General features: G+C 37.8%; 2 protein-coding genes across 3 annotated transcripts; one reads left to right on the forward strand and one right to left on the reverse strand.

Moving 5' to 3' along the window:
- Positions 1 to 467: 467 nt before the first annotated feature.
- Positions 468 to 2,113, reverse strand: LOC117816450 (transcription factor IIIA-like). The gene has a single exon (XM_034688725.1). The coding sequence runs from the start codon at positions 1,979 to 1,981 to the stop codon at positions 923 to 925; it is 1,059 nt and encodes a 352-aa protein (XP_034544616.1). The 5' UTR covers positions 1,982 to 2,113; the 3' UTR covers positions 468 to 922.
- Positions 2,114 to 3,288: 1,175 nt separating this feature from the next.
- On the forward strand, positions 3,289 to 11,543 carry ccdc130 (coiled-coil domain containing 130). Of its 2 annotated transcripts, none has more exons than XM_034688749.1 (10): positions 3,289 to 3,385; positions 5,234 to 5,273; positions 5,384 to 5,437; positions 5,515 to 5,597; positions 7,536 to 7,591; positions 7,683 to 7,743; positions 7,842 to 7,984; positions 9,233 to 9,405; positions 9,517 to 9,655; positions 10,552 to 11,543. In XM_034688749.1, exons 2-10 carry the CDS (start codon positions 5,271 to 5,273, stop codon positions 11,028 to 11,030), a joined length of 1,191 nt encoding a protein of 396 aa, XP_034544640.1. In that variant the 5' UTR covers positions 3,289 to 3,385; positions 5,234 to 5,270; the 3' UTR covers positions 11,031 to 11,543. The 2 variants fall into 2 exon arrangements, with proteins under 2 accessions (XP_034544640.1, XP_034544641.1); XM_034688750.1 differs by having other exon boundaries at positions 3,294 to 3,377.
- The last annotated feature ends 1,128 nt before the right edge of the window (positions 11,544 to 12,671 follow it).

Consider the following 12,671-nt stretch of genomic DNA (forward strand, 5'->3'; position numbering starts at 1 on the left):
CTTTTGCACAGTTGTATTTTTTGCATATTGCGCAACATATCAAATTGTCTTAATAATCTTGTATGAAACAACATGGACAAAAATAGATTTCCTTTCATAGAAATGGCAGAAAAATAGTGCATTTAAAAGCTCCAGAAATAAGAAACGGGCGCCAAAAACATCAAATGCTGTCGGTAACAACACAGTGTAACATGTTTTTCTGATTGGTCCAACAGATTTCACAGAGAAATGAACATAATGTGGTTTTTTTAAATAACCTGGTGCAATTTTATCTGTGCAATAACATACCTCACTATCTGTTTATCAGATAGAAGTGTATATATTGTGTATACATCTGTAATAGTTGCTTAGTACACTGTTGTTTTCCCCTGTCCTGTATTGTAAGCTGCTGTAACTAAAGAACTTCCCCCAATGGGGGACCAATAAAGTATATCTTATCTTATCTTATAATCACACACAAAAAAAACTTAAGCATCCATGTTTTATTTAAACACTTGCTTTTGCAAAGTTGTGTTTTTTTGCATATTTTATAACATATTAAATTGTCTTAATAATCTTGTATGAAACAACATGGACAAAAATAGATTTTCTTTTATACAAATGGCAGAAAAATAGTGCATTTAAAAGCTCCAGAAGTAAGGAAGGGGCGCCAAAAACATCAAATGCTGTCGGTAACAGCTGGAAGGACTGAATATGGCGACAACAAGGACTCAAAATTGAGGTTTTCATTTCATAGAGAATGCAGATGATTAAGAAATGAATCTTAAAGTTTAGTCTTTTTAGGTTCCAGCCCCAAACTACAAATCAGCTTGGTTGCAAAAACAACCATTACACTGGTGGGATGAATGCATACAACACTGAAAAACCTCCACCAAGTTGATGTATGCACAACAAAACTCTTTAAAGTGCATCATATCTGACTCTACACTGACAGAGGTGCAGTCATGGAGCTGGTTATTGCATCCACAGCAGGGCTGCAGAGCAGAGACGTGTCCTGCAGGAGGGACACCAGCTCCACAGAGCCTGGCAGATCAGTCTGGTTCTCAGGCACCCTGCGCTTCTTGGGCACCACCCTCTTTGTTGCACCATAACCGCTCAACCTGGAAGCGAGCGACCTCTTCGGTCGAGGCTTCTTGATCTTCTTCCTCATGGGGTCGTGTGCGATGCTGTGACGCTGCAGACTCTGCTTCATCGTGAAGGTCTTCCTGCAGCCCGCGTGGGTGCAGGCGAAGGGCCTCTGCTCCTCGTGGAAGGAGCCGATGTGGCTCTGCAGGTTGAAGGCCGTGGTGAAAGACCTCTCACAGCCTTCTCTGGGACACTTCAGCACCACGCGTACGTCTGAGTGGATGTGCTGATGCTGCTGCAGGAACCACGAGTCCCTGAACTCCTTGCTGCAGTGCTCACACCGGACTGTGAGCCTGTGCTGCTCCTTCCTGTGCTTCTGGTACTCAGTCCAGGTCTTCCCTGTGAAGCTGCAGCCCTCCTCCTTGCAGGGGTAGCCTCTGTGCACCTTCTGGTGTCGCTTCAGCTTACTGGGGAAGGTGAAGCGCATCTCACATCCTTCATAGCTGCACTGGTAAGGTGGCAGCTGAGTGTGCTGCTCACACATGTGGGACTTCAGCTGCTTGTTCTTCTTGAACTCGAGCCCACAGCCTTCAACTTTACACACATACTTCTTCTGCTCCTCCTCAGTGTGAGCCCTGCTGATGTGCCTGGTCCTGTTGGAGTTGGTGGTGAAGGCCTCTTTGCAGCCCTCCACGGTGCATTCAAAGGGCTTCACACCGCTGTGAGTGAGGTCATGTCGGGACAGGTGGTACGGGCTGCAGAAGGACTTACCGCAGCCATCATGGCCACATGTGTAGGGCTTCACTCCAGTGTGTTTACAGAGGTGAGCGTTCAGCTTCCACTGTTTGTTGTAAGCGGCCGAGCAGTCAGGGAACGAGCAGATGTAACGTTTCTGTGTTTCCGGTTTAATTTCCATTTCTGTGACATTGATGAATGTCAGAGAGCACGAGCTGAAAGTCTGTCCCCGAGCACGTTTTCGTCCCGTTGACACCGGTACTTCCCAGAGTGCTTTGCAAACTGACGTCACTTCCTCTGAAAGAAAGCTGCATTCAGGTACTCATGGGATGCTCGGAGTTCTCACAACTTATAAGATAAGATAAGATATTACTTTATTGAGGAATTCAGTTGTTACAGCAACCCAGACATAAGTAAGATCAAGACAGAAGTTTCAATAAGTAGAATAAAAAAATAAAATAAGATAAGTAAAAATAAGAATAGATAAATAAAGCTAGAATACAATTTAGATATATACAATGTTACAATGGAATTTAAATTAAATAGCAGTAATTACAGGCAGTATTAAAAAAATAATAATTCAGTAGTGACAGGTGTGATTATTTTAAATAACATTGGTATGACAAGAGATTATATTGTCTTTAATCGCTGTCGTATTTTACTGTTATTTATTTATTACATTAACTTATGCTGTCCTCCACAGACCCTCTAGTCCCGTGTACAGACCCGGTGCCTGACTTGTAGCATGTATATATGATGGATGTGTTGTAGATGTTAAATGTTGTTTGGTTGTTGTATGGTAAGCTATAAATAAATTGCCCTTCTTGGGATCAGTAAAGTTGTCTGAATCTGAATCTGAATTATGGTTGGTAATGACAGATAAAGCAATAAATAAAAAAATAACAAATAGTCCAATTTCTAATATATAAATCAGGGGGTTCCCAAAGTGTGGGTTGGGTCCCCCTGGAGGGTCGCCAGACACGAATGGGGGGGTCGTGACATGTCTTCCAAAATGTTTTTGTTTTTTTAAGTTATCTAAAAGAAAAAAATATATCATTATTATTTATTATTGTTTATTTACCTTGTTTTCTTATGTATATCTTCCTTTTTGTTTGTACTGTTAATTATTATTATTATCATTATAGTATTTTTTTGTATTTATTTTGTCTTCTCTTTGTTGGTTTTGTATTAATTATATATAATTTGTTAACTTGTGGTGGACAAAGAAATACTGAAAAAAAGCAATAAAAAAATTTGAATGACAAAAGTTAAGATAAGATAGTCCTTTACTCGTCCCACAACGGGGAAATTCAAGTGTCACAGCAGCAAAGTAGACAGTGAAAAAATATATAAAGCAAACAAGAACCTATAAAGTAACAATTATTAAAAAGCTATTAGCAATTAAAATTAAAATTAAATTAAAGAGGTAAAAAAGAAGCATATCTCATGTTTGCGTACATGTATTTCCCTGAAACTAGTCTTTCCGATTATTCTGACAGCACGTGAACGCACCCTTCCGTCTTGATTACCCATCAGCCCTCTGGTGTGTTTTTGGTTGTGCAGCTACAGGAGCTTCTGTAAGTCAGTAAGTCTGTTTTTAAAGCTTTAAATCATCAGTAATCATATCAGAAGCTTATTTTAAAGAACCACACATGTTATTTTAGTTGCTTTTGTCTTTTAGCTTCATGACAGTTTAATATAAACGACAGTAAAACGACACATAGCAAGCTAACACATGCTAATGCTAGCTTGGTTCGACGCTTGTTTTTGAGAAACTCAATAATAAACTTATTTAATTCTGACCTTTAACATTGTTACAACACACCCTAACCTGCACGCATGACAAAGAGATATGTGTCAGAATATTCTGACTAGGTCACATTTATAATTATGCTCTAACATTTCCATTTGCTGAAGTTACCCAGCTTATAACACTCAACAATAAGACTTATTTAGAGTATTTTCAGTGTTTTAATTGAGCTGTTTTTAATATAAGTTGTACTAGATGTTGTATTTTGATTTACTGAACCTGCATTCAAACAGGAAGATTTATTTAGTGATTTGAAATGTCTCAGTTATTAAAAACATACAAGTAAAGACACTAAAATAATGACAATATGATTAAAAAAACAACATAAATTGACATTTTATTTACATTATTATAATAGTTTTATTTCACTTAACTTCATTTGTTAACTAGTTCAAATTTAAGTCACTTTTTTAAGTATATAGTGTCCTATTTTAAATTATTATAGAAACATATTATTTAATTTATTGCTGATTATTTCTTTATTAATTTAGTTATTAATCAGATATTATCTTACAGATTACCTCTCCGCATTTTAATATTTTATTTTATTTTTCTGTATTTATTATAAGTGTAGCATCTTAGTTCCTTTTGCTGGTTTAATATTTTAGAGTTTTATTAATTTATTAATTTATTTTATTTTGGTGAGTTTAATTTCCTATCTTGAATTTTAACATCTTATTTTACCTCCAGTGTTTCCTCATTAATATTTCATGACGTCACTGCCTCATTTGTACTAGATGTTTTATTTTGATTTACTGAACCTGTATTCAAACAGGAAGATGTATTTAGTGATTTGAAATGTCTCAGTTATTAAAAACATTCAAGTAAAGACACACAAATAATGACAATATGATTAAAAAACAAAAACAAATTGACAGATTTTTAACTATTGCTCTTTTAATAGTTTTATTTCTCCTTACTTTATTTATTTCTTATCTAGACCAAATTCAATCACCTTTTTAAGTATATACTGTCCTATTTTAAATTATTGTTGACATATATTATTGTTTCAGTCCATTTAAAAATATATATTTATTTTAATTTAATGTGGATTATTTATTTTGTAATTTAGTTATGAATTAGATCTGATAATTTTATGATTTTTGCAAATTACCTCTCAGCATTTTAATATTTTATTTTATTTTGCTATATTTATTATAAGTGTAGCATCTTAGTTTATTTTACTGGTTTAATATTTTAGAGTTTTAATATCTTAATAATTTTATTTTATTTTGCTGTATTTATTATAAGTGTAGCATCTTAGTTTATTTTACTGGTTTAATATTTCAGAGTTTTAAAATCTTAATAATTTATTTTATTTTGGTGAGTTTAATTTCCTATCTTGAGTTTTAACATCTTATTTTACCTCCAGTGTTTCCTCATTAATATTTCATGACAGCATTTCCTCAGTTCATCAGCAACTGCTTTATTATTTTAATTTAATTATTTATTATTATTATTATTATTTTTTTTTTTTTTTGTTGCATATATCATGTTTATAGAATCTGTCTACCAAAGTAAAAGAAACCTGTTGCCATCCTAGCAGCTCTGTGTTACATGATTTAACAGTATCCTCTCAGTATGGTCTCAGTGATTGATTCCTTTGTTTGTGTGTTGAAACAGGTCAAAGTAAAAGCAGTGAGCAGATCCAGACGTCAGGATGGTAAGCCATGACTCCTATAATTTACCTCTGTCAAGATTCAAACAACCACAAGCTTTCATAAAGATAATCTGTGTTTCTTTAACCATGTCCTGAAACATTCTCTCCTCCAGGGTGAGAGGAAAGGAACAAACCACTACTACCCTCCAGACTTTGATCCAGCTAAGGTGAGCATTTGAACGTCTTTAAAGTTCAGCTTCATCTTATGGAGACAAACTAACGTTCTGTTATTCTGTGTCTTCAGCATGGCTCCCTCAACGGATACCACAAGACCCACGCTCTGCGGGAGAGGGCCAGGAAGCTGTCCCAGGGCATCCTCATCATCAGGTCAGTGAAGACACAGAGAGAAATGACACAGGATTATTAGCTTCTCATTTTTATTTCTATAGCACCTTTCATACATTCAAGCATGCATCCTTAACTGCTTCATGAAAGAACAGAGAGACAGAAAACAACAGGAAGAGGTAAAAATGGAAAAGAATGTGATATAAAATACTTAAAAAATAAGATCATGATGATCAAATCAATAAAAAAAAAACCCAGAAATATCAGAAAATAAAGAAAATTCACATTCAAAGCTGTATGTGCGTTTGATGCCCCGCCTCAACGCATGCCACGCCCACAATTTTTGTCTGATCAAAATTTATTATGATAATTTTTTCTTGTAAAGGTGTCTGCTATAGGTTTGGAATGAATCGGAGAAGTGCCTTCGGAGAAGATAACGAAAGTGTGCACTCTTATTTTGACGCCACTTTTCATTTTCAAAGCTAGGTGGCGCTCTTCCTGTTGAGTTTGGGATATGGATGCAAGAGGCTTTTTTCGTGCGTCCTGATGCCATGAATATGTGTAAAAATTTTCAAGCATGTAGCTCAAAATAACCCCTATGGGGAGGTTTTTTTTTAAAACTGTAGGGGGCGCTAGTGAGCACGTTTTTTTGGCTTTTTTTTTGCGAAACCCATAAAATGTCGCAATTTTACTGAGGACTGATGAGTGTGTTGGATGAGGTGAGATTACGTGCGTTTTAAAGTCACAAAATTCCATTTTCCGGCTTTTTTTTTTTTGATGCCCCGCCCCAAAGTCTGACACGCCCACAACTTTCGTCTGAACGGAATGCCTTTACTTTGTATTAATCGTCAATGTGTTTACTATAGAATGTGACTAGTTTGGACTGAATCAGAGAAAAGCTCTAGGAGAAATGAGAATGTGCACCCTTGCACGGACCCATTTTGGCCCATTTTTTTCATGTTCAAAGCTAGGTGGCGCTCTTCCAGTTGAGTTTTGAATATGGGTGCCACTGACTTTCTTGTGCGTCCTGATGCCATGAATATGGGTAAAATTTTTCAAGCATGTAGCTCAAAATAACCCCTATGAGGAGGGGTTTTTGAAAGCTGTAGGGGGCGCTAGTGAGCACATTTTTTCGCCTTTCTTTTTGCGAAACCCATAAAATGTCGCAATTTTTCCCAGGACTGACGAGTGTGTTGGATGAGGTGAGATTACGTGCATTTTAAAGTCACAAAATTCAATTTTCCGACGTATTTTTTTTGATGCCCCGCCCCAAAGTCTGACACGCCCACAACTTTCGTCTGAATGGAATGCCTTTACTTTGTTTTAATCGTCAATGGGTTTACTATAGAATGTGCCTAGTTTGGACTGAATCAGAGAAAAGCTCTAGGAGAAATGAGCAAAAGTATGCACCCTTGCACGGACCCATTTTGGCCCGTTTTTTCATGTTCAAAGCTAGGTGGCGCTCTTCCTGTTCAGTTTTGAATATGGGTGCCACTGACTTTTTTGTGCGTCCTGATGCTATAAATATGTGTAAGATTTTTCATGCATGTAGCTCAAAAAAGTCGATGCGTAGGGTGTTATTTTTACCTCTAGGGGGCGCTACAGATTTTTTTTTTGCGAGACCTATAATAACTTGCAATTTCCACCAGACCCGATGAGTGTGCAAAAATATACTCACGCTTTCATTAACGTTCAGGGGTTCAAAACTGCAATCTCCTATAATAATAACCCTTAGGGTTACAATAGGGCCTTCGCCACCATCGGTGCTCGGGCCCTAATAAAATCAGGGCTGTATTTTGTATTATTGCAGTTTGTTTGTTGTGTTCTTTGGTGGACCAGAAAGGAGAGCATACAGTAGTCCAGCCTGCTGGTTATAAAGCGTGCATTAGTCTCTCTGTGTAACTCAGAGAGAAGAAAGACATGCTGTATATACAAGGAAATAAGAAGCACAATTTCTACCAAACTGTTTCTATCTTTAAGGTTTGAGATGCCGTACAACATCTGGTGTGACGGCTGCAAGAATCACATCGGCATGGGTAAGTTAAGAGACACCAGACCCTTTTAGTTTTGAGCCTCACATTGTGTTTTTATTTATATTCCCTGACGCTGATGTTCTGCTCTGCACAGGGGTCCGTTACAACGCAGAGAAGAAGAAAGTGGGGAACTACTACACCACGCCAATCTACAGGTAAACACACACACTGAGTTTGTGAGTTTTGTAAAGTTTACACTCTGAAGAGGAAAAGAAATGAACTCAGACAGTTTCTGTATTTCTGTCTCATCCAGGTTTAGGATGAAGTGCCATCTGTGCGTCAACTACATCGAGATGCAGACAGATCCGGCCACATGTGACTATGTGATTGTCACCGGTGCAAGCCGGAAGGAGGAGCGCTGGGACATGGAGGAGAACGAGCAGATCCTCACAACAGGTATGAATAACAGGGACGGGCATTTCAAGCCAAAACACTACTTGATATTATTCAGAAACATAATCAGAAATATTTTATTCATCCCAGGGAGGGAAACTCAGTCATTAAAGTTGCTCTATACACAGTAAGTTATACAAATACAATAATAAGCTCTATAGAGCTACATGGTTGAGGTCCATGTGACATGTGACAAACAGCTTTAAAGGTGACATATCACGCTTTTTTCATCAACATATATTGGTCTAAGAGGTCCCCAAAACATGTCTTTAAGGTTTATGCTCAAAAAAACACTTTGAAATCAGATTTTGGTCTGCCTGAAAAACCCTCTTCTTCAGTCCTCCTCAGAACACTCTGTTTTCTCTCTGACCACGCCCCCTCAGGAAGTGGGTGTGGCCTCGGCTCTCCAGCACGTTGATCTAATGTTTACATGTTGGCTGAATATACACGGCTGCTCACAGACCCGCGTTACTTCAACCCTCTGAATCTGATCCAGAATCTGATCCTGACAGAGAGGCGCCTGTAGCAGGACCTTTCTGAAGGATTGGTCACAGATTTAGTGTTTCTTGTTGTTTTATTTATCAGTATGTCGACGTGTGTCTTGGTACACAACTACGAACATGTAGCTATGTAGCTATGCTAACTAGCGCTAGCACTTATCCATGATAAATAAAAATCATCCACTAGATCTTCAAATCTGCAGACGTGGGGAGTAAAACCCGACCTTTGTGTTTATTAAGACAGCCTACAACTAGCATGCCTCCCTCCTAAGCTCCTTGTTAGCACACATGTGTGCAGGGAATGAAAAACGGAGGAGGGGTTGAGTTGTATTTTTATACAGTCTATGGGCTGAACAAGCTCCGAGCTCTGACTTCCTGTTACAGACCGGATGGCGTTGTGACGTATGAAAAACACTGAAAACTGAAACGGCTGGTTTCAGCACACATTTACAGAAAGGTGGAGAAATCAGAACAGGGGCAGAATGGATTCTTTTCATTTTCAGGGGGTTTGTAGACAGGGACACATATTTCAGGTAGAGAACCATTAAAAAGTCGATTTTGCATGATATGTCACCTTTAAGACGCCTTTATAGCCAGAGTAAAACAGTGAAAATGACCCATCCCTGATGAATAAAGTCATGTTTTTAAGAGGTTACAGGGATCTCCTTCCTCTACCAACCAAACAGGCTGTACCTCATTCATAGTGAAGTTCAGTGAAGCACAGTATTCATCATCTCTCTCCTCTGTGCAGAGAGGACAGAGAAGGAGAAGCTAGAGACGGACGCCATGTTCAAACTGGACCACGGTGGGAAAGACAAAGAGAAGCTGAAGAAGGCTCTGCCCTCTCTGTCTGAGATCCAGGAGCACCAGTCAGGCTGGAAGGACGACTTCCAGCTCAACAGCTCCCTCCGCAGGAAGTTCAGGGTATGACAGTCACGTCTGTGTTTATAACAGCTGCTTTAATGATTCTTTTCATGGTATATTATGACATGTTAGTTTTGAACTGACTGTTCTTCTTTGTGTTTCTGTGTGCAGACTGAGAAGAAGGTCCAGGCGGAGCAGGAGGAGAAGGACAACAAGGTGAGGATGAGGACCAACCTGTCCATCCCTCTGCTGCCGGAGAAGGAGGAGGACAAGAGGCTGGCAGCGCTGCTCACCTACCAGGCGCCTGACTGTAAGAAACACACACATGCTGTAACCTCAGGCACACGGTCAGAGGACATGTTGGTCATGATGTGTTCAAAGTCATCCTTCTTAAAGGGAAATATCCAAAAGATTAAAATAACAAAAGAACCAATGACCTCATCATTTCAAAAAAATTAAAATAATGATGAATAAGATTTATATAGTGCTTTTCCAAGTACTGAAAGATGCTTTGTAAAATAATAATAAGAAAAATTAAAAATAAATAAAATACATACAAATGAAAAAAATGATAATAATTAAAATATAATAATAAAGTTATAATATTAAAATAGTTAAAATAATAATATAAAATCATTATAATAATAGAAAATAAAAATAGATAAAATACATAAAAAAAATGATAATAATTTAAATGATATAATAAAATAAATAAAACATTAAAATAGTTAAAATAATAATAGAAAATAATTATAATAATAGAAAATAAAAATAGATAAAATACATACAAATAAAATAAATGATAATATTTAAACTAATATAATCCAATAATAAAGTTTTATAATAATCATAGAAAATAATAATTATAATGATAAAAAATAAAAAAATAAATAAAATACTTTAAAATAAAATAAATTATAATAATTTAAAAAATCTAATAAAATAATTACAGATTAGAATAACTATAATAATAAAAATTAAAAATAAATAAAATACATAAAATAAATGACAATTCAAATAATATAATAACATAATAAAATATTTATAATATTTTGATACAATAATTATAATAATACAAATAAAAAAAATAAAGAAAATACATAATATACATAATGATATAAATGATAATTTTAGAAAATAAATGAATTAGATAAATTAAAAAATAACTTAAATGAAATGTTCTTATTATTTCCTCTTTCTCCTCAGCCTACGACGACAGGCAGCACAGTAAGCGGAAAGAGATCTCCTCCCGCTCGTGGTTCAACGCGTCCCCATCGGCTCCTGGAAGTGCAGCAGGCAGTCTGCTCCATAAGCTCGGCCTGCAGGGGAAAGAAGCCGCCGTGGCTAAAGCCCTGAGCTCCTCACACAGCCCCCTGATCCGCAAGCGTTCAGGAGGACCGGGACTCAAAACAGAACCCTGTGCCACCGTCACCCGCAGACTGTCGCAGCCTGAACTTAACACGTGTGATGGAGAGATTTCAAAAGAACCTAATGGTATGACACCAACACAGCAAGGAGAGGAGGGAACAGAGACACACGTCAAAATCTCACAGGCAGGAGAGGAGAAACTGACTAACGCAAAGGACTCTGGGAAGGAGCAGGAGCAGGAGAAGGACACTAGTTTAGGAGCGATCACATCTCTGGTGGCGGATTACAGCGACTCAGACTCAGACCCGGGACAGTGAGGCTGGATTTGAAGCTGAACAGACAATTTCTGTTGTCAATGAACAGATGTTAGAGTCTGAGAATGTGAGAGTGAAGAAAACTCCATGATTTTTGTTGCACCCAAACCAAGAAATACCAATGTGTGTTTTCATCTTGCAGCCAATCAACCTTTGATTTAATGTGACGTGTGATGAAGCCCACTACCTGTGTGTGGTGATGTCGACAGCAGGGTGCATAGCGGTCCAAAATCGTCACCAACATGTTGAAAGTTTTGTTTAAATTCGACCCTTTAATGTATTTATGTTGCAGACTTTGGGAAGAGGAGAGTTGCCAGCTTTTTATGTCATTCTTGATTTTTATTTCACACTTTACAGGTATTTTTATTTCTGCTGGTGTCATCATTTTCAAACAACACTCAGTCCATGTGGTCTCAGCAGAAACACTCTGTTTTCCATTAAGCTGTGCTGTATGTGATTGTTCATCTCCCACATGTGTACAAACCTTTTAAATTAAAGGTACTATGAAACACTGTTGCTCTTGTTGGAGTTTGTTACCTCTGTGTTACAGACTGTGTAGACCGTGTAGCAGGTTATCTCGTCAAAATCTTTGTTTAAACACTTTGAAAAGAAAATATTGAAGGCAGGAAAATACTGAACAGACCTTTGGAGGTGGTGGAAGTCGGATGCAGCGAAGGTTTGTTCTCTCCCATCTTAAGACAGAAGAGGAATCCAAAGACAGTGGATTTACAGCAGAACTGTTACTCTGAATTCAATCAGGAGAGACTTCATAAGTACGAGTCAACAGAGTATTTTAACGCTAATGGCGAATACAGGTCCAATCTCAATGTCCCCAAACCCTTCTTGACTTAAAGGTGACATATCACGCTTTTTTCATCAATATATATTGGTCTAAGAGGTCCCCGAAACATGTCTTTAAAGTTTATGCTCAAAAAAACACTTTGAAATCAGATTTTGGTCTGCCTGAAAACCCCTCTTCTTCAGTCCTCCTCAGAACAGGCTGTTTTCTCTCTGACCACGCCCCCTCAGGAAGTGGATGTGGCCTCGGCTCTCCAGCACGTTGATCTAATGTTTACATGTTGGCTGAATATACACGGCTGCTCAGAGATCACGTTACTTCAACCCTCTGAATCTGATCCTGACGGAGAGGCGCCTGCAGCAGGACCTTTCTGAAGGATTGGTCACAGATTCTGTGTTTCTTGTTGTTTTATTTGTCAGTATGTCGACGTGTGTCTTGGTACACAGCTACAGCTACGACATGTAGCTATGCTAACTAGCGCTAGCACTTATCCATGATAAATAAAAATCATCCACTAGATCTTCAAATCTGCAGACGTGGGGAGTCAAACCGACCTTTGTGTTTATTAAGACAGCCTACAACGAACAATGGAGCCAGATCAATGAGCAAACACAGAGAAGTTGCATTAACGCCAGGTATAGGCTCTGCAACTACAATTTTATACACAGGGCATATTTTACACCTGAGAGACTGGCTCATATTAAAACAGATATATCCCCTCTCTGCCTTCGATGTAAACTGGAAATTGGTTCGCTAATACATACAGTGTGGTCCTGCAATAAGTTAAGACAGTGGTGGCTGGGAATTGAGAATATTCTTGAGAAAGTATTGTCGCAGAATATTTC

The sequence above is a fragment of the Notolabrus celidotus genome, chromosome 7 (genome assembly GCF_009762535.1).
Source record: "Notolabrus celidotus isolate fNotCel1 chromosome 7, fNotCel1.pri, whole genome shotgun sequence".
NCBI lineage: Eukaryota > Metazoa > Chordata > Actinopteri > Labriformes > Labridae > Notolabrus > Notolabrus celidotus.

Coding starts and splice junctions, on each gene's coding strand:
- ccdc130 (XM_034688749.1), top strand. Junction 5,438..5,514: donor CAGACTTTGATCCAGCTAAG/GTGAGCATTTGA, acceptor CTGTGTCTTCAG/CATGGCTCCCTCAACGGATA. Junction 9,656..10,551: donor CACCTACCAGGCGCCTGACT/GTAAGAAACACA, acceptor CTTTCTCCTCAG/CCTACGACGACAGGCAGCAC.
- LOC117816450 (XM_034688725.1), bottom strand. CDS start 1,981: ATGGAAATTAAACCGGAAACACAGAAACGTTACATCTGCTCGTTCCCT.